The sequence below is a fragment of the Melospiza georgiana genome, chromosome 2 (assembly GCF_028018845.1).
Source record: "Melospiza georgiana isolate bMelGeo1 chromosome 2, bMelGeo1.pri, whole genome shotgun sequence".
NCBI lineage: Eukaryota > Metazoa > Chordata > Aves > Passeriformes > Passerellidae > Melospiza > Melospiza georgiana.
In genome coordinates, this window is record NC_080431.1 from 159,759 (window position 1) to 181,059 (window position 21,301).

General features: G+C 47.8%; 1 protein-coding gene across 1 annotated transcript in view; it reads right to left on the bottom strand.

Moving 5' to 3' along the window:
- EVA1C (eva-1 homolog C) overlaps positions 1-21,301 on the bottom strand; it is a 31,403-nt gene continuing 10,102 nt past the window's right edge. Inside the window, exons 2-8 of the mRNA XM_058045230.1 lie at positions 19,191-19,387; positions 15,733-15,856; positions 12,671-12,823; positions 5,394-5,537; positions 1,935-2,006; positions 1,217-1,309; positions 1-421 (exon numbers count right to left, since the gene is read on the bottom strand). Of these exons, the coding sequence (XP_057901213.1) occupies positions 24-421; positions 1,217-1,309; positions 1,935-2,006; positions 5,394-5,537; positions 12,671-12,823; positions 15,733-15,856; positions 19,191-19,387 (1,181 nt within the window). The 3' untranslated portion in view covers positions 1-23. The remainder of the gene's footprint in view (positions 422-1,216; positions 1,310-1,934; positions 2,007-5,393; positions 5,538-12,670; positions 12,824-15,732; positions 15,857-19,190; positions 19,388-21,301) is intronic.

The following is a 21,301-nucleotide window of genomic DNA, read 5'->3' on the forward strand; positions in this document are numbered from 1 at the left end:
GAGTGCCATCCAAAATAAGCCATTTATTGTTCATTAATATAAAATGTGTTCATATTCCTAGGGGGTGTCATATCCAAGCCACTGTTCATCCAGATCTCCTGTATGATCTGCTCTCTGCGCTCGATCCTTTCGGCCAGCTCCGCTGCCTCTGCTGAGTTATACCCTGAGTACGGAGGTCTGTACAGTCCGTCTGTCTCACCCTGGGTGTCCGAAAGGGAGGAATCCTCCCCCTCCTCCTCCTCCTCCTGTGGTTCAGTGCTCCTGTGGGCTCTGGCACTGTGTGGCACCAGCTGATCCCTGTTCCCGTGCAGTTTGCGGATGTCCCCGGGACACAGCACGCAGATCACTAAGGCACACAGCGTGAAGATCAGCCCCACACAAACGCTGGACACAAAGAGCAGAGCGAGCCTTTCAGGGTGATCTGCAGGCAAGAGAGCCAGGCCTTAATCACTGTGCAAACTGCCCCAGCAGCCATTCCCCAGTGTTCCATGGGCACAGGGCACCCAAACTCCTGACACAGCCTGACCCTTCCAGCTCTGCCTCTCCAGCTGCTGGGCAAAAATCCATTCTGGTTCTAGCACTGTCAAATAACAGCATGGCCCCAGCCCTTTGTGAGCAGCTCAGTGCTGCTCTCAGCCAGCTGCCAGAACTCTGCACACCTTGTTTGGTGTTTCCAGCCATGCTGTCAGAACAACCAGGGCCATGAGCAGAGTGGCTCTGGGCTCTGCAGGGCCTCGGCAGCATCTCCAGGCCAGGTGAGGAGGGAGCATTTTTCTTCCTTGGCACTTAGTGTTGCTAAGTCACAGAACCTGCTTCATCTCACAGCAGAGAAGGCTGACTTTGGATGGCTTGTTGCTCTTTTTTGTTACTCCTTGATGATCCATGTATGTATGCAACGCAGCCTTTCCAAAGATGGATGTCTCCAGTGCTCTCACAGGTCAGGGCTGGGTTTTCAAAAGTACTGAAAAACCAACAGTCCCCATTGAAAACTTAAAAATATCTTGGCTGCAGTTGCTAAGAGAGTTTGAATCCCTCAAGGCAAGGAATATTCCTTGAATATCAACTATGCTGGGATTGTCTCATCCACAAGACTGTGATGATACTGTAATATCATTACCATAAAGATAGGATTACTTGTAACCTTTGGAGTTGATCCCCCCTTTTCCCACAATGCTATGATCCAGTGGGCCAAACAATGTGAGCCTCATTTTCCTACCTCTAATGTATGCAAATGTAGCCAAGTAGTTGGAGCTAACAACAGTCCCATCTTTCTTTGGGAGTCTCGATTCCCTTGGATCAAGGTCGACACCTGTGACACGAGGAGGTAAAGCAAATTCAGTGAAGCTACTAAACTGATATTTTATAAACCCAGTAACTTCCCAGCTAACAAGTCCACCCAAAACACGGGCAGGTCAGTGCTGTGCTCAGGGAGCTGCAGAACACTGGACCAAACAACAGCTGGTAAGTTAAATAAAGTAGAAATAACAAATTATTGAAAATATCAAACATCTAGAAAATGGCAAATTCAGTCAAAAGAGTCTATTGCCAAGTGACTTGTGCCTATTCCCGCTGGGGTTTCTGAAATAATTTTACTTCAGGAAGCTTCACAGTTCTCCAGTGGCCTTCCCAGCCTAACCATGCCATGTGCTCCTGTTACTGGGGACACACATCAGGCTCATCCTTAACTTTGTGGCCTTGGAGAAGAGCTGTTGTTGGCATAACTTGTAAAAGACTCTCCACCCTGAAACAGCTGCAATTTCACTTTTACTCTCCCCAGCATGCTGGCTCTGGGCAGGCTGGGCAGGTCACTCTTCCTGCAGGACTGTGCTCACACCCCACTCCCAGCCTGTCCTCTGCTCTCCAACGGGAAGAGCAGCTCTTTCAGCAGGGTTTGCACTGCTCCATCCCAACCCTGTGTCTGTGCTGGTACCTACCATCGTTCTGGTTGATGGAAGACTTGTTATCAGGGACCAGGGGGTTGACTGCTGTCAGGATGAATTTGGGAACTGCAGAGACAAAAGGTAAATTGTGTTCTGTGAGTTTTAAGAACCCTCTCCCCAGTTAATTATGAATCCCACTGCTAACCCTGGGTTTGTTAACTGGGTTTCTGAGAGTGGAATTGAACGTTGAACTCACTCTTGGAGCTCTTTTCCATGACTGTGTGGTTTGTGTGCAGCCAGGGCAGCTCTGGGCTGTGACTGGATTCACACCCTGCCTGCTGCAGGAACATCTCCATGCAGCCTGGCACCCTGCCCCTTGTCTTCAGCCCCTCAGGAGTGTGCCAGCCAGTGCATGGAGACAAAACTGGCCTCTAAATTGAGCACAAACTGGGCTACAGCCAATGCTGAGTTGCATCTAGATACTGGGGTTGGATGAGGATAATTCACTGTCGTTCTAAGATAAATGCTGAAGTCTTGCGTGATGTCATTTGCAAAGCTCTGAGATGGACAATTGCTGAGGAAGGTGGGGAGGATGGGAATCAATGAGCTGCATCTTTCTCATTGCATTATTTTATTCCCTTGATAAGTGTCCAGTCTTCTCCAAGTAATTAAAAGAACTACAAGGAGGTGCATTGTAGAGGCATTGAGAGTTCACATGTTCTGTAATGGATGACTGGCCCCTTCAGCCACCCAGACCTTGGCACCTGTTCCTGTGCTATTGGGGAACGCTGATTGATTGATTTTCAGACTGACAGGGGGGTAAAAGAGGGAGAAATTTCAAGTATGACACTCACCTCTATCCCACATAGAAACATTTGCCAAGAAATAGTGTTGAGAGAGTTAAATGGAACAGAGGAGACTGAGGTTTGCAGCTTAGCATAGTTTTCACTTGGAAAGCAACTAAAAATAGCACTTCTTTCTGAGCACAACTTTACTTTCTGTGTGGGCTCAAAGTCAGAGCTGCTTCCTTTCCTGATGAAGGAATCCTTCTGGGAGTCCTCGCTCCTGTTTGCAGTGGAGCCAACAGATCCAGGGGTAAATAAGCTCATTTCTGTTTTGTCCTGTACCTCGTGCTAGTTGTAGCTGTTTCCCAGCAGCAGAATACTTTCCTTAGTGTGGGGGCAGACAGGAGCAGGATTGTTTCCAGCCTGCAGGCTGCATTTGCAGCCCTGGCTGTTCTGAGAACCATGCCTGTGTGGTGAACAAATCTGGGAGGAGGCACCTTCTCCAGTGCAAAGCTCCTGTTGTGGCCTGGGGCTCCTTCACCTGTGCTGATGCTCCTTCTCCTAGGGGAGCTCCCCAGGGCTTTGCTTGCTCTTTTCCCCTGTGCATTCAAATATTTATTGCAGGGGAATGTTTAGTTCAGAATGGCATGGACAGAAAGAGCCCCTGGCTGCTTGCATTGCTTGTGTTCATTGTGGTGCCTTTCAGATGCAAGGATTTGACTGCTATAGGCTACATCAGGTCACTGAACAGAACAGCTGGGACCAGGACAGGAATGTTTATTAAGATAATCACATCTGTATTCCAACTTGTGCCAGCACTGCTTTGGCAGACAGGAGTCAGTCACCTCCTGCTAAAGGCAGCCCACAAAGGGACTCTGGCATGCAGGGAGTGCCAAACACCATGGGGCTGAGGGAGCCTTGTGTCCTGAGAGAGCATTCCCTGATCCACACCAGCATTCCCTGATCCATACAACGGGGCTGTTTCCTGAGAGAGGGTTCCCTGATCCACACCAGGGGCTGAGGGAGCCTTGTTTCCTGAGAGAGCATTCCCTGATCCACACCACGGGGCTGTTTCCTGAGAGAGGGTTCCCTGATCCTGAATGCAGGCTCAGCCAGAGCCAGGAGCTCCCACCTGGCACAGACAGGAGGAGATGATGCTGAGCAGAGCACTGGGGGCACTGACACTTCAATAAAGCAGCACCTCCCAGCTGCTGTCATGTTTTACTGTCAGGAGTGAAGTGCCAGGGTAATAAAGCAGCCAGACACACTCCCCCTAAACAGCTGCTGACACTGGGTGGGCAGTGTGGGGTTTCTTCACACCTCCTGACCATGCTAGGAATACTCTGAAGTGTGGTACAGCCCTGAGAACAAAACTGCTCTGCTCTGCTGAGTTCCTGTCACTACAGGGGCAGATCTATTTGCATTATCTTGGGAAGCATCAGATTAGCAGGCATCCTCTAGTGAGGAGAATGAATGGAAACTGCCATTCTGGAATATTCTTCCTGTGTTCACTAGATAATCTAAAATAATCAAATCTGCAGATCATTGGCTAATGCTTCACACTGCACAGCCCAGTAAGATTTGGCAGAAGGAAAACTCTTCCAAATGTGCCAGCAGCACAAAAGAACACTATTTGTTACCCACGTGTTTCTGCAAAGCCACATCTCTAAATAACAGAATGCATAATTCCAGTGCCAACAAACTCACAAACAAACTCACTCTGCTAGTCTGGTACACAGACATGCAAAGAGGAATGACTTCTTGTGATTATGCTCGTGCTAATTAAACAGAATTCCATTAGCTCGTTCATAAGGGCAGCTGCACAATAACATAATGTATTGGTGCAATGGCAGATTCCCAGATCTCTCCAATCATAGGAAGGTGAATTACTGCACCACCTTTCACAGCTGACAAACCAATTCCTGGGGACACTGAAAATCTCCTGGGGCTCATTTTGCTCTGATCTTCAGGCAGAGGTGATCTGGCCATCAATCTCACAGTGCTGTTCTTAAAGCATGTCTCAGGTAACCTGTGCCCTTTGAGCACTGCTCACTGGGGATGTGAGCAGTGCTCACAGCCACAGGACTCTGCAGGATGTACCTGTGGAGCTGCTCCTATTGGAGTGTTTTAGGGAATTCTGCTTGCCTCTTGGGAAATTATATTAATCTATAGCTAACCATATGGAAAACTTCCCTCTTGTTTGAGGAGTGAGCTGAAGTACTTTTCAGTCCTGCAAGCAATGTACAGCCTCAACCCTTTTCATAAACCCTCGCTTCCCTCTCCATGAGCAAGGAAACCCCTCTGTGAGGGAGAAGCTGTACTCAGATGAGTCAGGTTTCAGGACTGGCTTGTACACAGTGCCTCAATTATGCTAGGCTGTTTTACCTGCACTGAGGCCAGGCAATGCCAGTTTGTTTTTTCTAGCTCTGTTGCAGGTGAGCTCTGTGGAACAAACTCTTATCTTGATAGTATTTCTCAAAAATATTGAACTACCCAGTTGATATTTATGGTCGGTTGCATTTTTATAGCAAAAACCCCTTAATGCCAGAGCCTTTGTGAGGTGCTACTGTGCCCAGGGGCTTGTACACATATTTTGTATGGCTGTGTCCCAAACCTCCTGTGTTTAAGGGAAATGGGTATTTGGAAGGCTCAGTGCCCACATGTGGACATGTGTGTGTCTCTGCAAGCAGGAATGAGGCCCTGGAAACAATTGTGCATTTGCTCTTACCACATGCATAGCTGACGTTCAGGGATTTTGTCACTCCAGGCAGGCACGGGCTCCCAAAATCCCGGCTGGTGACAATGACTTTGCATCTCTGCTTCCCATAGCACCTTTTGGATAACACTTCCAGTGCTGTGTAAGACAAACAGTCTGAAAGAAAAACACACACAATAAATATACATCACCCTGGAGTTACCTGGAATGAGAGCTGCTGGATACAGGACTAGAGGTACACCTGAGATCAAGTGCAGATTTGTACCTTGGCCTTAGCAGGAATTCAGGGTTAAACATTAAGATCTGTCAATGCAAGGAAGTCAGCTACAATACAAATGTGAGCTTGCAGCGAGGTAACTCTCCCTTGTTGCCTTACAGGTGCATACTAAGGGTGCAGAAAGAGTCTCATCAAGCTCCAAACAGGTGCCCAATGTAAGGTCTCAATGTTCCATTCAGGATGTGTTGGAAAAAATGAGCACATCCCTGTAGCTCTCCATCTATGCCATCTCACATGTAGAGGTGAAATGCTGTTTCCAAGTCAGCCCTGGGTTACTGAGATGACTCAACTGGATATCCAAGTTCAGTTCAAGTCAGGTGAGATCAGTTTTTGTGTTGCAACAGCTCAGGTTACAGGGAAGTTCAGGATATTAAAAAGTAGCTTTTGGTTTACTATGAAGAGGTCAAAATGTGCTCAATATTTAACCAGGGAAACATGTGCCTTCCAATAATGGGTTTTGCACTGGAGCTGAAATTATTTGAGTAGGAAAGTGTGTGAGTCACACTCTGCTTTACAAAAAAAGAACATCTCTAAATGTGATTAAGTTCTCTGTATCCACATGAGCTGAACTCCAAGCCACACAGCAAAAAACACCCTGTAGCTTTGGTTTCTGAACAGAAAGGCTGCAGAAAGGACAAGTTTGGAGACAGTAATACTTCTCTGAATCTTTTTGCACCACCCCACACAGTGCAGCTTTCTGTGTGTGGCAGATATGTTTCACTCCAAGCTTCTGAGGCCAGGGGCTCTAAAGGCCTGGACTGTCATTCCTGGGGATTAAAGCAGTCCCTACGGTCAAGGATGGCCTCCTGACACCTGCAACTGCAGAAGCTCCCTTGTGCCTCTGGAGGAAGGACAAACACTGTTTGCAGAGATACGCCAAAGGTTCCCTGAATCTGTGTGAACAGAAGAGAAGGTTTGAGACCGAGTTCTTGACATTTAATATTTGAAAACGGGGCATATTTGTGATTTTTGGAGTAAACTCCCTGACTAAACTCCCTGACCAGTACTAAATCAGTCCTATACCTGGGCAGAGCCATCAGAGACACTGGGCTGATCTGTCTGGCAAGGGCTCGTGGGGTGCTTTGGACATGGATTTTAGGACAGAGCTCTTTGACTTTGCAGAGGCCTGAAATCCCAATAGCTGTGTGTCCCAAGAGAGTGCTGGGAAGGCAGGGAAGGGCTGACCTAAAGCAGTGAGTAGTTCTGATTAACTAAATTCAGCAGTTTTAGTTTCCCTCCCTGGCAATTCCAGATGAGTAAGGATATAATTGGATGGATGTTTTAGGCTTACTTTGGCAAGTACAAAACCAACTGGAGAGTATCAGAAGAGTTGTCAATTGATTAATAAATTAATAGACTGGGAGCACAAAAGAAAACTGGCAAACTGAATTATGTTTTCTATAGAATTCCCTGCCCTGGGATTTACTCTTGGTGCCTTATAAAGCCAGGAGGATGCTGTGCTGATGGTTTTCTACATATTCAGTGATATGGCAGCTGTATTTTTCATTTTGCCTTTGCTCATGTTTCTGTGGGACTGAATAGCCTCTTATCATCTCTATCCATGTTGGATTTATATTTATCATTACAGCCTGCAGTTCTTGGCAGGCCAGCTTGGGAGATCCCCCAAGGCTTGCCTGGTGTCACAGGTGAGTAAATGCAAACCGGGGCTGCTTCTTCTGCAGGACAGGATACACGTTACCTGGAAAGTGTTATAACTTAAAAAACTTATTTAAAACTTCTTGCATTGTGAAAAGGTTTCGGGTTTTAGTGATTTAGTAAAAAATCCTGTCTGGTTTGCATGTGGCCTTGCTGCCTTCCCAGCAGTTCTATGATGGGATTATCTTGGATAAGTTACCCTCCTCCTGGTCAGACACCTTATTGCAGTGACTGAACGAGGAGAGGTCAGGCTGTGTTTGGAGTGAAGGAATCCCATGGAATGGCCCCAGAGAAACCATGGACTGGGAGATGAACATAAATACACCACGTGGCTTCTTCCTGACCAGGTGCTTTCTGATGTACACAGATAACCTGGGGCCTGTCAGACTGGTACGTAGGTTTTCAATAAGCTGCCTCTGGAGAGGCACATTCCCAGAGTGCTCCAAGGCTGGTGGTGCACAAGGCAGCAGTGTGTGCCTGGGAACGCTCTCCACTCTCCATGCCTCTCTCCCAGAGCTGCCTGTCACACACCAAGGCTGTGGTGGATCCTTTGTACCAGACACTGGCGTGGATGGCACCGGGACACGGGTGTCAGGAAAGGTTCTTAATGCACTAATAAAGTGTCCAGTCTGACTGCAGCTATTTAACAGTTGGAGCAGAAAGCCTTGTTTCTGCAGGAAAGGCTCTTTCAGCTCCCTAATTAGCTTTGTTTTGGTAAGTTTTGGCATGCAAATGACATGCCATAAATCACACAGGCTTTAATGAGGAGTAATTTGTCTTCTGCTTTCTTAAAACTGCTCTCAATTCAGACAGGAGGAGCTTTCCCTCCCTTTCCTGCCACACAAAACCTGCAGGTGCTGGAGCATCTTGTGCCTGTCTCAGCCTCTCCAAACGCTTCCAGCTGCTTTCATGCCCAACTGCTCCTCACTTACTGTGCCCACACACAGAAGACTAAGGAGCTCCCTTTTAAAATCAACTGCAAGCCAAGATTTCACACCTCCAAATCAGGATGGCTTGTGCTTTGTGGAGCCCAGATACCAGCTGTGGGGACATGAACTGACAAGGGAAAACTGTGGAGTTTGGAGCAAGCTGAGGCTGCAGGCTCCTAAAGAAAGCTGCTGAAATAAGATGGTAATTTATGCAAAAGCATGGACACAGGGTCCTGCCTGTGCATTAGAAAAGGGCCATGGAACTGCTGATTGCAGCAGAAACACACAATGTGAGCAGCAGCACTTTTGTACAAAAAAACCCCAACGTGGTGTGTCTGTCCTCCTTGCAGATGGGTGTGCAGGGTGGGGGTCCATCCCACCAAGGGCCAAGTGTGGCTGATCCCCATTTCCTGGCAGCAGGAACCCCACTCCCTGCTCCTTCTCCTGCAGAGACACAAGCTCCTGGCTCCTCCTGGACTTGATGGCCAAGTGTACCTTTCTAAACCTTTCACAAAAATAGACCCAAGAACCCCTGGTAAAGAACCCTGTTGGTAAAGAAATCATTGCTGGTTAAAGGGATGTATGTCTCAGTGTGCTCCAAGCAACTTCCACCAGCAAAATCTGATCCTCCCTGTTCATCTCAGTGCAAAGTTATTTGGACTCTAAAAATGGTGGCTGGTCTCCTCCTGCCTTCAAATAATCACTCCTCATCCTGCTGCTGCACTGCAAACCTCTTCTTTTAAGGGATTTTTGTCTTGACAACATTCACTGGGGCAGAGGGGTGCAATGGCTCCTACTGGCACCTCTTGGGGCCCGAAGCACCAATTTATCTTCTCAGTTTGCTCAGGCTGACACAGGCAAGGGCCTTTTCATAGCTGATGTCTGCACCTAGAGCGAGCTGACTTAAAGGGGTTTTGTGGTGCAAGCAAAATTGACCTGTTTTATCCTTGCTTTTGCATCCACAAAATTCATTTGGTTCCTGTCTCCCATGCCCAAAGTGCCAGGGCAGTGTGGAAACATTTCCAGATCTGCCTAAAGCTGCTTTTACCTTCACTGCTGCTCCTTCTGCTCTCAAGAGAGCTTCCCAGGGCACAGGCTCACACCAGGCAAAGATACAGCTCTTACTAAGAGACAGAAACCAAAAGCTTTTCAATCAGTCAGTGGATAAGAGGCCCTTTGAATTGGCTACAATATCCAAGCAAGCAAACAAACAAAAATAATCACAGCATCACAGAATCCTGTTCCATTAAAAAAATGACACCTAGCTGGATTGGAAGGAACCTACAGGACTCTCAAAACCCCCCTTTGCTTGACTTTCTCAGCCCTTGTTCTTCCCTGAATTCCCCTGGGAATAAAGAGGAGACTAGGCCAAGCCCAGCCCCAGGGTTTGCCTCGGCACAGTGCAAGCTGTGAGCAGAGTTTGAATTCGCCTTCCAGAAGTGGGGCTGGGTAAAAGCGAGGGCAGCACTGGCAAGAGCAATGAGAATGTGACAGGGCTGTACCTCAGGGCTCTGCTGGCCGTGGTGCTTGAGGGAACACACATCTGACCAGCCAGTGTGCATCCAGGGAATCTCTGGGCAGGATGTTGCAGTGTTCTGGCTTGCAAGCTGAACCTGGAGACAACCCGCTACCAAGCCTTCTTTCAAGTATTTTCATGTATTAACAAGAGTAATTTATTATTTGAGAGGTGTTTGTTGACCTGAATCTTCCTGGTGCTCTCTATGGTAACCTGTTCTGGCACAATTCTTTAACTTTTTCTGACCAATAAATTTTCTGTTTCCTGCTGCACATGTTAGTACAAATATAAAAGAGATAATGGGTCAGAAAAGGCAGCAATACTCACAGGAACAAACTGCTATAGTTTCCTGCTTTGGGGCTGGGCACAATGGATTCCTCTAGGCAGAACCATCTGCTCCAGAACCACACCCAGAATTTTCTTGTGAAGTTTTTGATAGTCTTGGTAAAACAGGAAAGTTGCTGGCTGGAGATTCTGTGCAGGTTTAACAGTGCCAGGCACTGGGACAGCTGCAGAAGCTGGCTTTTACCATCAAACTGGCTCAGAGAACCAGCTGCGTGAGCAGATACTCATGCCAAAGGTGGAGGGGGAGGCTCAGGGTCCTACAAGTGCCCAAGGGCACACAGATCCCTCCTGCAGCAGAGAGGGATTTATATAGTTTATTTCCTGTATGGAGAAGAGCGTTTATGCCAAAGAAATGTTTTCCTGGGCTCCCTTTGAGGCAAAGCTCTGAAAATCTGCCACCTGATTTAAAGGTGGTTCACAGAACAGCAATGCTTGAGAACCCATCTGTGCCAGCCCAAAGCTGCTGTCTGTGCCAGCCCAAAGCTGCTGTCTGTCTGTCCCAGCCCAAAGCTGCTGTCTGTCTGTCCCTGCTATCACACACACACCAGCAGGCAGCCACCATCTCGAGGAGCATCCCATCAATACCCAGCACACCTGGCAGGACCCTGTCAGGTATGGAGAAATGCAAACCTTTGGAGCTCACCAGAGACTTTCTGGGCCTGCCTGGGACCTGTGGGTAACTTCTCTTCTGCACAGTGCTACAAGAGTCACCTCACAGTTTCTCTGTGAAGCAGTGAAAGAACTGGAATGGCCTGAGTGCTGCACTTGGGCTGAGTTGCACTAATGTGAGCAGAAGCAATAATGGATGTGTGTTGGAGCTCTTCAGCTTTTGGTGCAAACATAAATGTGTGCATGGGTTCTGGTTCAGGAGGGAAGAGCTGTCCCAAGTCATTACATTGAAATTACCATTGTTTTCTCTGAGAGAAAGGTACACAGTCATTGCAGGAATCTACTCATGCACCCACTCACATCTGTAGGTGCTTACACAACCACAGAAATAAGATTCAGGCTCGAGAGAGATCTCTGGACCCAGATGGGTCTGGCTCCTAAGTGCCAAATTTCTGTGATAACTGAATGTGAACTCCCACCCCACACAGGGGCTCTTGGAAATTCCACAGAATTCCTGCAGAAAGTCCCTGGTACCACACAGGAAGAGGCCAAGCACTTCCATTAAGCAGTAGGAAATCTGTACAAGGATCTACCTTCTGTAGACCTGCTTTGTGTTTGTCTCAGGCTTTATGCTCTCTCCTGCTGTCCTAGGCTGCTTTCCATAGCTCAGAACCAGTGCCAGCCAGGGTGCTGCTGCACAGCTGCTCCTGCACAGGGGCCACAGCACAGCTTGCTGCTCCTGCAGATTCTTTATCCTGGGAAACTTTATCCTTAGGAAAGGTTTGCAGAATTCTGATCTGTGGACTGCGAGTGTTGGCATTAGAGGCAAGGGAGGGATTTTGAGAGTTCAGTGAAGTGCAAGACATGAGTGTGGTGGCAGCCTGTCCTGATCAGAGAGGCTCTGCCCTGCCTTGTGTCACCTGTTAATGCCACTGTCATGAGGGCTGTGGGGCCTGCCAGAGACCTGCTGAAATGTTCTCCACAGGACAGACAGGCACAGCTAAGTCTGTGTAAGGGCCCAAGAGAGCTGGTGTGAATCACAGACCTGGCAATATTAAATAGGTTCTTGTCTAAGAACAGATTGTGATTTTCAGCCAATAAATTTCTAATAGCATCTATGTAACTAAATAGAAACATTGGCTTGCAGACAAAGGGCTCTTAAGATGAATTATTGATCTTTAGATGTTCAGAGATGCTTGTCATAGGCATGTAAAACATGTTTCTAATGAGCAATGTTAAGCCTTTGCACAGGGCTGGTGTCAGTCATGCAAGCCCTTCCCCGTGTGGTACCAAGGGGTTGGAACAGCACACTCATCTGCTGGCCTTCTCATGGTGTGAAAAGTTACCTTTGTGCCCTTGCTGTCACCACTGAACCTGTTATTCAGTTAGTCCTAGGTACACAGGACATTCCTGACTGGGTGCCAGGGAGAAGTCCCAGGGACATTTAACTCCCCAGTGTGCCACCACAGCCTTGGGCTCTGCTCATCCAACAGCATCCAAAGCAATGGCCCTGCCCCAGGGACCCTCTGTGCAGTCTGCAGCCAATGCAGGGAACATCTGGCACAAACAGGGATCAGAGAACAAGGAGCAGTAGCACACAGAATCCTGACACTCAGGTCACCTGGTCACTGTCAGAAGCTGGAGGAAGAAGAGAGACCAACAGCTGATATTTATTATTTGTCACCTAAATTCAAGACAGGCAAGGGAACTAGTTCTTGATGCCAATCATATGAAGAACTGATTAACTATATGAAAGTTCATTACTTTGCTGCATTTCTCACCCTATGTTCCTCCCTCATACAGGACCATTTGTTTGAGTTTCAGAAGCAATCTCTCTCACTTTTCCATCACAGATGCTTTCAGAACACCATTGCTCCTGCAGCTGCAGTTTCTCCCCCCTGTGTTCCTGCTCCCTGTGCTCCTGCCTGCAGAATCCCTCGGTGGTGCCCAGACATACCAAAGGGGGGTGAGTGCTCCGCCTGGGTTGAGCAGACGCTCTCCTCGTGTGCCCATCTGCCATAGGTGGCCGAGTAGATGATCAGGAACTTGGATTCCTGACAGTGGAGCTTCAGTTCCTGGTTCTCACATGCTGATTTGGTTTTGTATTCAGCTGGAGTAGAAGCAAACAGCAATATGATAGCGTGAGGCAATTTAAATGGCTGGGCTGTTAATAGCAGATAGCAGCAGGACAGAAACAGCTTTCCTGCAAATGCTGTTGAAGTGGCACGTGGCACCTGTACAGCCAGACACAAAGTCAAGAGCAGAGAGCTCCTTCCAAATGAATTGTGCCCAGGTGACCGTCTAGGGCCTGTGGCTCCATCTTGAAGAGAACAGAAAACCCTCATTTTGCCAATCTCCTTTCCCAGTGAAACAGCCTCCCTGCTTTCCTGGCTTTCTTTGCACTCCTGCTCAGCCAGAGAAGTTTCACCCTTCCCTTTTGTGTCTCCTGGGGACCCTGTTGCATTCTGCTGGTGCCTCTGTCACAGGCAGGGCTGGCACCACTCAGTGACAGCGCTGGGCGAGGCAGGGACAATGGCAGGGACAATGGCAGGACACAAGGGCAGGACAGGTCCCCATCCCAGCCCCACGATGCTCTCAGCTGTACCTGCACTGCTCCACCAAGGCCACTGTGCTTCCCTGGGTGGCACCATCCAGCAAGGGCTCATTTCAAAGTTGGACTGGCAAGGTGATGTGAATTAGGAGCCTGAAATAATCCCCCTCCCTTGCTCAGCTGGCACAGGCACCCTGGCAGCACCCTCAGCAGAGGTGGGGAGGCACTGAGCTCACCCTTATGGCTTATCCCTCCTTTAAACCTGCCACCTGGCCACCAGGGCTCTTCCTGGCCTGAGCAGCCACTCTGCTGGTGGCACTCCACCTTCTTAAATCCTTCTGGTTGAGCTGTGGTGCCAGCCCTTTCTACTGCAGATAAGGTCAGGGAGAAGAGTTTATTCTCTTCCAGTTTTTCTGTCCTCAAAAATGTGAAAACAGGAAAAGGAGATTCCTGAGCTGAGCAGAAGAAAAGGGAAACCTCATTGTTAGTGAGTGAAGGGTGGATGCTGGTTCTTTGGGAGCTGGAGAGAAAAACCTCCTCTGTACTCATGAATGAAAACTCTGTTGTTTCATCCAGAACAGAACAGATAAAACAATGGGTTCATGGTCCTGGTAAAAGTCCAGTTTTTCCATTCGAGCTCATCAACAGCCACGAGCTTAAGTGTAAAAAGTGATTTTGAAAAATATTTTGAAAACATTTTGAAAAATACTTGAGCTCCTGCAGGTTGTGAGTTCTGCAGAAGCACATGCCATGCTGTGCACACATAAACAGGCCAGAACCTGGGGTCTGTGCCCAAGGACTGACTGAGAGCCTGCAGCTGCTCTCTGGGTTTGCCTGGCTCTGCTGGAGAGGCTGTGGAATTTCATATAACCCCAAGTGGTACCAGGCAAGGAGAGCTCAACATAAACCTCTGCAAAGACATGGCAGCAATAATTCTAAATAGCTGAAAACCCAAGTGATTTAGACAACTGCTTCAGTACCCACTTGAAGGCAAGGAGACTGCAAAATATACCTGAAGTTATCCTGCAGGGATTTCCTGAGCAAGGGTGTTTTCCACTGCCAAGACTAACAATATTGGTACCTTACCCACAAATATCAATTTCCTGTCACTAGAAATCATGTCATTTGCACTGGAATTGGACTAGTCCTCAATTCTGAAGGCAGCAGCTACTGTTGAATACATTTTTTGATCAGCTTTTTAAAAATTCAGATCACAGAAAATACTATATACTCAAAGAAGCTCATCTCCCATGGGAAAAAATATTGAGCAGCTTCTGAAAGTAATGAACAGGGTCCCAATTCACTTTTGATTAGCAAAAAAAGATTTCTAATGACACAGACACTGCTATGATATTCAAATCCATCTGCTATTAATAATGGACTATTAATCTACAATTGGTAATTGCAATATACAAAAATAATTAAACTATTGATATAATAAAACAGATAATGAAAATTTTAAATTCCATGCATTTTTTCCCCCTAATGATTCCCCCTAATTGATTGGGAGTTCCTGAGTTAGTGCTTTACCAAAGGTAACATCTGCCTGCTCCACTCCATCTCTCTGCTCTGGCTTCCACTTCCCATGGTGAGCTGGCCCTTCAGTTTGCTTGCCCCCTGCTCCTGTCCTACCCCTGATGTCTATCTTAGTGCCCTGATCAAAGAAACCCCTTCGTGCTTCTCTGAGGTCGGTGTTTCTGTGTCGGCTGGTGAACCCGCCCATAAATCATCACCCAGCTGTTTTCTTTGGGACCCACTGCAGCCACAGCGGGAATTCACTGGGAAGAGCTGAGCCCCCGGGCTACTGGAGCTCGTTCTCACATACCATAGCCACAATGAGAACGATTACAAACCACCAGGAGAGGAAACCTCATCAGGATTATCTTAATCGTCCTTCCCCTTTCTCGTGTTTACCAAGTGGATTCCCTTTGAGGCAGGATTTGTCCCTTCACATTCAGCATGGAATACCTGCACAGAGCACAGCTGATTCTACAGTAAAGGCCTCTGCCCAAGTCAGCACATGTATCTTCTGGCCATTATTCCATACACAGGAGGTATTTTTCAATCTTTGAAAGCTTTGGGCCCTGCTCCTTAAGTGTTTTTTGCATATTCCTCCCTAGGATACCTTCTTCATTTGGATCCTTAGCCCAAGCACATGGTTTTGCTGCTCAGCTCTTTCTGGTATTACATTATCACTGCTGTGTCACTGAAAATAATTTCCGTAACATTTTTCATTTCTAGTCTGATGTCTGACATCTGCCCTTGCCAAAGTACACTGCTCATTAAAGCACCCTGAAGCTGCAAACACAATGGAGAGCTAAGCTAAAGTAGAAAAGAACAATTTGTTATCAATCCAAGAGCCCCAAAACCTCACATGGATTTATGCAAAGCCTTGTGCAGAGGCATTTTAACCCAAACAAGCAACAAAACACGCAGAAAAACACATTTGCCTGATAAAGATTACTTACTAGGTTTGCATTTAAAGGAGACAAGGAGGAATTTAGTGGTCCCTGGACACAGATCAGGCCCAAAAACCCGACTATTGACAAGGAGCTGGCAGGATCTCAGGTTTTGGCATTCATCCAGTACTTTCTAGAACAATGGGCAAAAAGGATAATCTTGACAACAAGGTATGAAGCTGTACAGCAATGAAAACACTTAGTTGTACTTTGTTCTACACAGGAGAGAAATCACAGCTTTTAGGCTATAAACATGCAAGAAACATCTGCATCATTGGATCCAGGCCACAGCTGTGCTGGGTTTGGAGTCATGGGAAGTTTATGGGAACCATTCATCACAGCCACGCTCACAGCACATGAGGATGCCACCAACTTGGTGTTTGTCACTTTGGCCTCTGCCCCTGGGGAGGCTGCCAAGGTGCCCTGAGTGCCACCACAGCCTCGATGGTGCAGAGCCAGAGCACAGGGAGACACACAGCCCCAGCTGTCACACCTGAGGCACTGGTACACTCCTGGCCACATTTATGGGAGTGCAATGGTGCAGAGCCAGAGCACAGGGAGACACACAGCCCCAGCTGTCATACCCGAGGCACTGGTACACTCCTGGCCACATTTATGGGAGTGCAGTGTCCAGGGAAAGCAACAAAAAAGGTGTCTTCTTAACCACTTCTTGCTCTGCTTACATGGGCCTGAACATGCTCTGTAAATACCCTTCACTTGGAAGAGTCTGACTAGTGACAGGTGCCACTCAAGCTGTAAGCCGTGTGTAGAGCCTCCTGCTTAAGGGACACTTCCTTCTGGCTTGCAGTTTCACACATTATCAGGTATTCACTTGACTGGGCACCAGCAAATTCCAGAATTGGTGTGATTGGGCAGCACAGATGTGCAAGTCTATCCTCAGCCTCCATGTCTGGTTTTGTGGGGTGTTTTCAATGCTGTTTTAAGGCCATATCTACTCCAAATTCACTGGCCCAGCAATAGATCCTGGTCCTGACAGTGCAGCCTCCCTGGGAGTGGCAGCAGAGCCAGAGCACAGCAGGTCAGCAGTGTCATACACAAAGTGTTGTGTGGCAAAAGGACTGAGTGCCTGCACTGCTCACACTGGTGCTCCCACTCCAGCTGTGCTCTTGGAACTGCAGCTGCAGAAAACATGAAACCATTGCCAGGGCCAGTCTGTCCAGCTTTTATCACAGTCACAAGCCAAACACCTAAAAACACCCTGCAGGTTAAATGCAGTAGTATATTTAGGAATTCTTATTTGCCTCCAAAACTCAGTTAATGGAGGGCTTTTCTTACACTCTTTCTGGATAGTCTGTGTGGTTGTACACAGGATTCATGGTGTTTAAAATCTCAGCAGGCTGTGACAAAGGAGGGTGTTTGTTATCTCCAGGTCACCCCACTCTTGGCAGGAGTAACTGTAATAACCCATTCTGATAGTTTGAGGTAGTCACTCAAAATCTATGGAAATTTTTGCTTCTCATCAGAAGAGGTCTCAGTGATACCAAGAGACCAAATGACAGATTTCCCACTGTGGTGGCACAAGCTGCATTCCTGTTTCCAGGCTGAGAGAGCTGGCAGTGGCTGGGTCTCTGTGTCATCACTGGAAACCTTCCCTCCAAGCAGCACTGACACACATTGGCAGCACATTGCAGTGACCCTGCAGCTCCCATTGGCAGGGAGAGAGGACATGCATCCAACACTTTTTCAGCATTAAATGCACTCTGAAGAGTTTAAAAGGGAAGGAAAGCACAGCAGACTTAATTCCGTCAGTCAATTTTCCTTTTACAGAGTTGCAAGTAGAAAAAATAACTCCTTGTTGATTGGGAGAGTCCTGGAAGGGAGCAGTGAAACAGAGTTACATCTTCAGTAAACAGAGATAGCTGTCCCCTGCTGAGTCACCTTCTGTTTGCACCTGAGCTGAATCATCTCCTGTGCATCTGTTTGTGTTTTCTGCTGCCTAATGTGAGCAGCCCTGTCATGATGCTGTGCAGAGCCACAAAAGCAAACAGTGATACCAAAATAGCACGGGGTAGTCACAGTCTGCAGCCAGACCAGCTTTGCATGAGCCCTCTGGCATACAAAGTGCCTGTGGTGCTTCCTCCAGCTACAGGGCACTGTCAGCTGCTGTGCACACTGCAGATTCCAAAGGGAAGGGAGGGAGGCATGAGGTCACTGCTGCTCTTTTCTAAGAAATCACTTTACAAGATGTAACAGAACTGGAACCCCCTGAGATGCAGAGCATTTGTATCTGACACAAATTCATGGCCTTGCCAAAATGCTTTCCTGCCTCTGATCAGCCCCAGTGCCCAAATGATGATGGTAGTTTATAGAACAGTTACCCCATGCTGTGTTTATTATATTCCAGGGGAAAAGCTGTCCATGGAGACCTCACAAGCCCAAAATAATAGCTGGTGCCACTTTACTGCAGCCAGCAATATAACATTAAGGATGCATCTGGCCTGCTGTTTTTGGTGGAGAGATGTACTTTCACATGGCCTACAGGTCATGTCTGGAATGTCCTCAAAAATTGCAGTACATCATGGGTGAGCCACACTTATAAAACTGCCCTAACACTGTTTCTACAGAGAGGATTTTACTGCCAAACCTCTTCATAATGCCCTTCAGCTCAGTGGTGGTGGGAACAGACATTCCTGATGTCAAGAAGGAACGTGTGGCCTACAGACAGAAACGGAGCTGCAAACTCCATCAAAACTTCTGTAAAGCATTTACAAGTTTAACAAACAGAACATGTTCAATTCCACCGACTACTCATTTTTGCAAGGATTTACTGAATTTGGAACAACACTGGGTATTTTTCACTAAGATGGAGCAAGCCTTTGACAGCAGGGTAAGTCAGACCTTGTTACAAAAGTCTCTGCAGCAGAAAGTAATAATTGATGAAGTATAAATCATTTTAGGTTATACTGAAGCAGGCCCAGCAAACAAGCCACAGGATGTTGCTGATACAAATCAGGCAGACACAGAAATGCAGGTACCTGCAGAAGTTCTTTGGATTTGCTATTTAGCTGTTGCTGTGCCTTTGCAGTGAGGGAAGACAGGCATGCAGCAAGCCAAATGCCACCCAGCATGTCATCTTATCTTATTAGCTGGATTTGTAACTCTGCTCTGTCCAGGGCTTGTATCCTCCCCTGGGGCCAAGGAGGGCCTGTGTGGTGGATTAGGACTGGTCAGCTCAGTCATGGGCAGCCCTTGAATGGAAAGGAGCAGACTGTTTTAGGGAACTTTAGGAATGGGGTTTCCAAAGCCAGGTTCATCACAATGGAAGGCAATCTCCAAAGCTCTCACAATCCCATGGTAATCCCCTGCTGTCCAGACAAACCCTTCCAGCTGTAACACTTTGGGTGGTGTCATAGCTACAGAGCTGTCTCGTTCCAGGTTGAGAACACTTGCACAGAAACGGCAGGGAAACCATTGTGTGCCTTGAGAACGTTTACAACACGCGGTACCTGCAGAGAGGTGGGTGCCACGCAGTCCCTGGGCTCTGCCATGCTGGCTCCAGGCTGCCCAGCCCTGCACACGCGGGGGTCCTGCCCATAGAACGCTGACTGCACGCTGATGGTGGAGTGCCGAGGGCAGTGCAGGCTCAGGTGCTGCCCGTCGCAGGCCTGGGCCGTGTGGTTCTGCAGCAGCTTCGTGAGGTAACCTGGAAAACATGGAAAACATTCAGCCCGTTACCACCAGCACAGGAAATTACAAGCGCCTTAGATAATCACAAAACCACAGCCAGCCTCCGGAAAGGGCACTGCAGTCAAGGTTACAGGTCTGGCCTGCAGCCACCCAGCTCTCTGAATGGGTCACCCTGACCAAGTGCTCCCTGCACTCGGGCTGGGAACACGAGGGCTGGGGCAGGGCATGGGAGCCCTCCCAGCACTGCAGCACTGCAGCAGGATGTGTTGTAGGGACAATCCAGGGCTCAGCCCTGGCTGCTCACGGTCCCAGGGTGTGTCTGCAGCAGCCAGAAGGGCATTGCTGGGTTTTCTGGGCCAGGCTCTTGCATTCCAGCTACCTAAGGTATTATTCCTTATACATCTTGTTAAAAGGATGTGCTGCACTTTTGGGCTCGTGGGCAGCTGTGTTTCACACACTCTTATATATATATATATAAAATGGAGGAAAAAACCCCCTCACATTTTCTTGCGGGAACATTTCTTGTTGTGGCCGAATCAGGAGATTTTTTGTACTGTTAAAACAAAAATTAGTTTTCTTAAAGAAAATATTGAAAAAAAGGTGATTCCTTTTATTTAATTAAAATTTGCCCTTTAAGTAAAATATGCCATTTAATTTTCACACTTCTGCCCTTCATAAACTTTCCCCAAAGACAAGCAATTTTCAGAAAAGTTTTTAAATAGAAACTTTAGTATTCCAAGGAAAAGATAGGAAAATAATGTAATCATAGAATGGCTTGGGTTGGAAAGTTCCTTAAAGATCTCCTAATTCCAACCCCCTGCTCCCTTCCACTAGAACAGATTGCTCAGAGCTCCATCCAGCCTGGCCTTGAACACTTCCAGGGATGGGTCAGACGTGTCAGTTCCCTGGCATCTTTTCCAGCCCCAGCTGTGCATCTGGATAAGGAAAACCAGCTTCCCTGTCAGCTATTGAGTCTGGAGGAGCCTGCTCCACTGTTACCTTTCCTGTTGCCTGTCTAGAGCCCAGGCAGGACAGGAGCCAGGTAGATGCACCTCCAGGGCAGCAGAGCTGTAGCTGAGTTCCCCTCACTGACCTCAGGCTGGGCCCTGGAGCTGGGACAGGACGAATGTCATGCTCTGCATTTGCACTCTGGAGCTCAAGGAGACCGGTCTGGCAGCAATCCCCACAGCTTCTCATGGGTTAAAAACAATAACCAAGTTCACAAGCAGACCCATCCCCTTCATTTTCTGTGTAACTGAGATCACAAATAGCTGGAGTTCCTTGCCAGAGCCCCTCCTCTGTCAGGCTGCTCCCGAGAGGTGCCAGGGAAATGGGCCAGGTGCCCAGGTGCACCCAGGTGACTCCACTGTGGCCAGGGCTGCAGAGGGGCTCCTGTGGCACTGCTCTGGCATCACCCCCGTGCCACAAGGGGCCACAGGGGCAGGGCATGCAGCCCTGCATGGACTGTGGGCACCCCACACCCTCACAGGTACCACCCAATAGGTTCAATCATTTCAGTTCTTCAGGTTTTGAGTTACGTGGGGCCAAGAGTGCTGGATACAAAACAGTCCAGTATTCCCTAAAGAATATCAGCTATGCTGTGATTTGGATGAGTTCCCTGGCATCTTAACTGCTACTTTGATCCTGCAAATTCCTAATCCAGCACCTAAGCACCTTTCTCCAACAATTGCAACCATTCAATCCTCTAAGAAAATGTCTTTACAAAAAACTTGCTCTGATTCTGTAGGAGCAATGTGGTTCACTTGTAAAAATGACATTAGATGGACTGGTGAAAATAAGATACCTTGCTCTCCAGCCTTCCAAGCAGCTTAAACATGACTCTGCTGTCACTAAAATCCTTGTGTATTTGCACACAATGAGGGATAAAAATAGTAATGGAAATTGCTGAAACCTAGTGTTCTCTGATAAG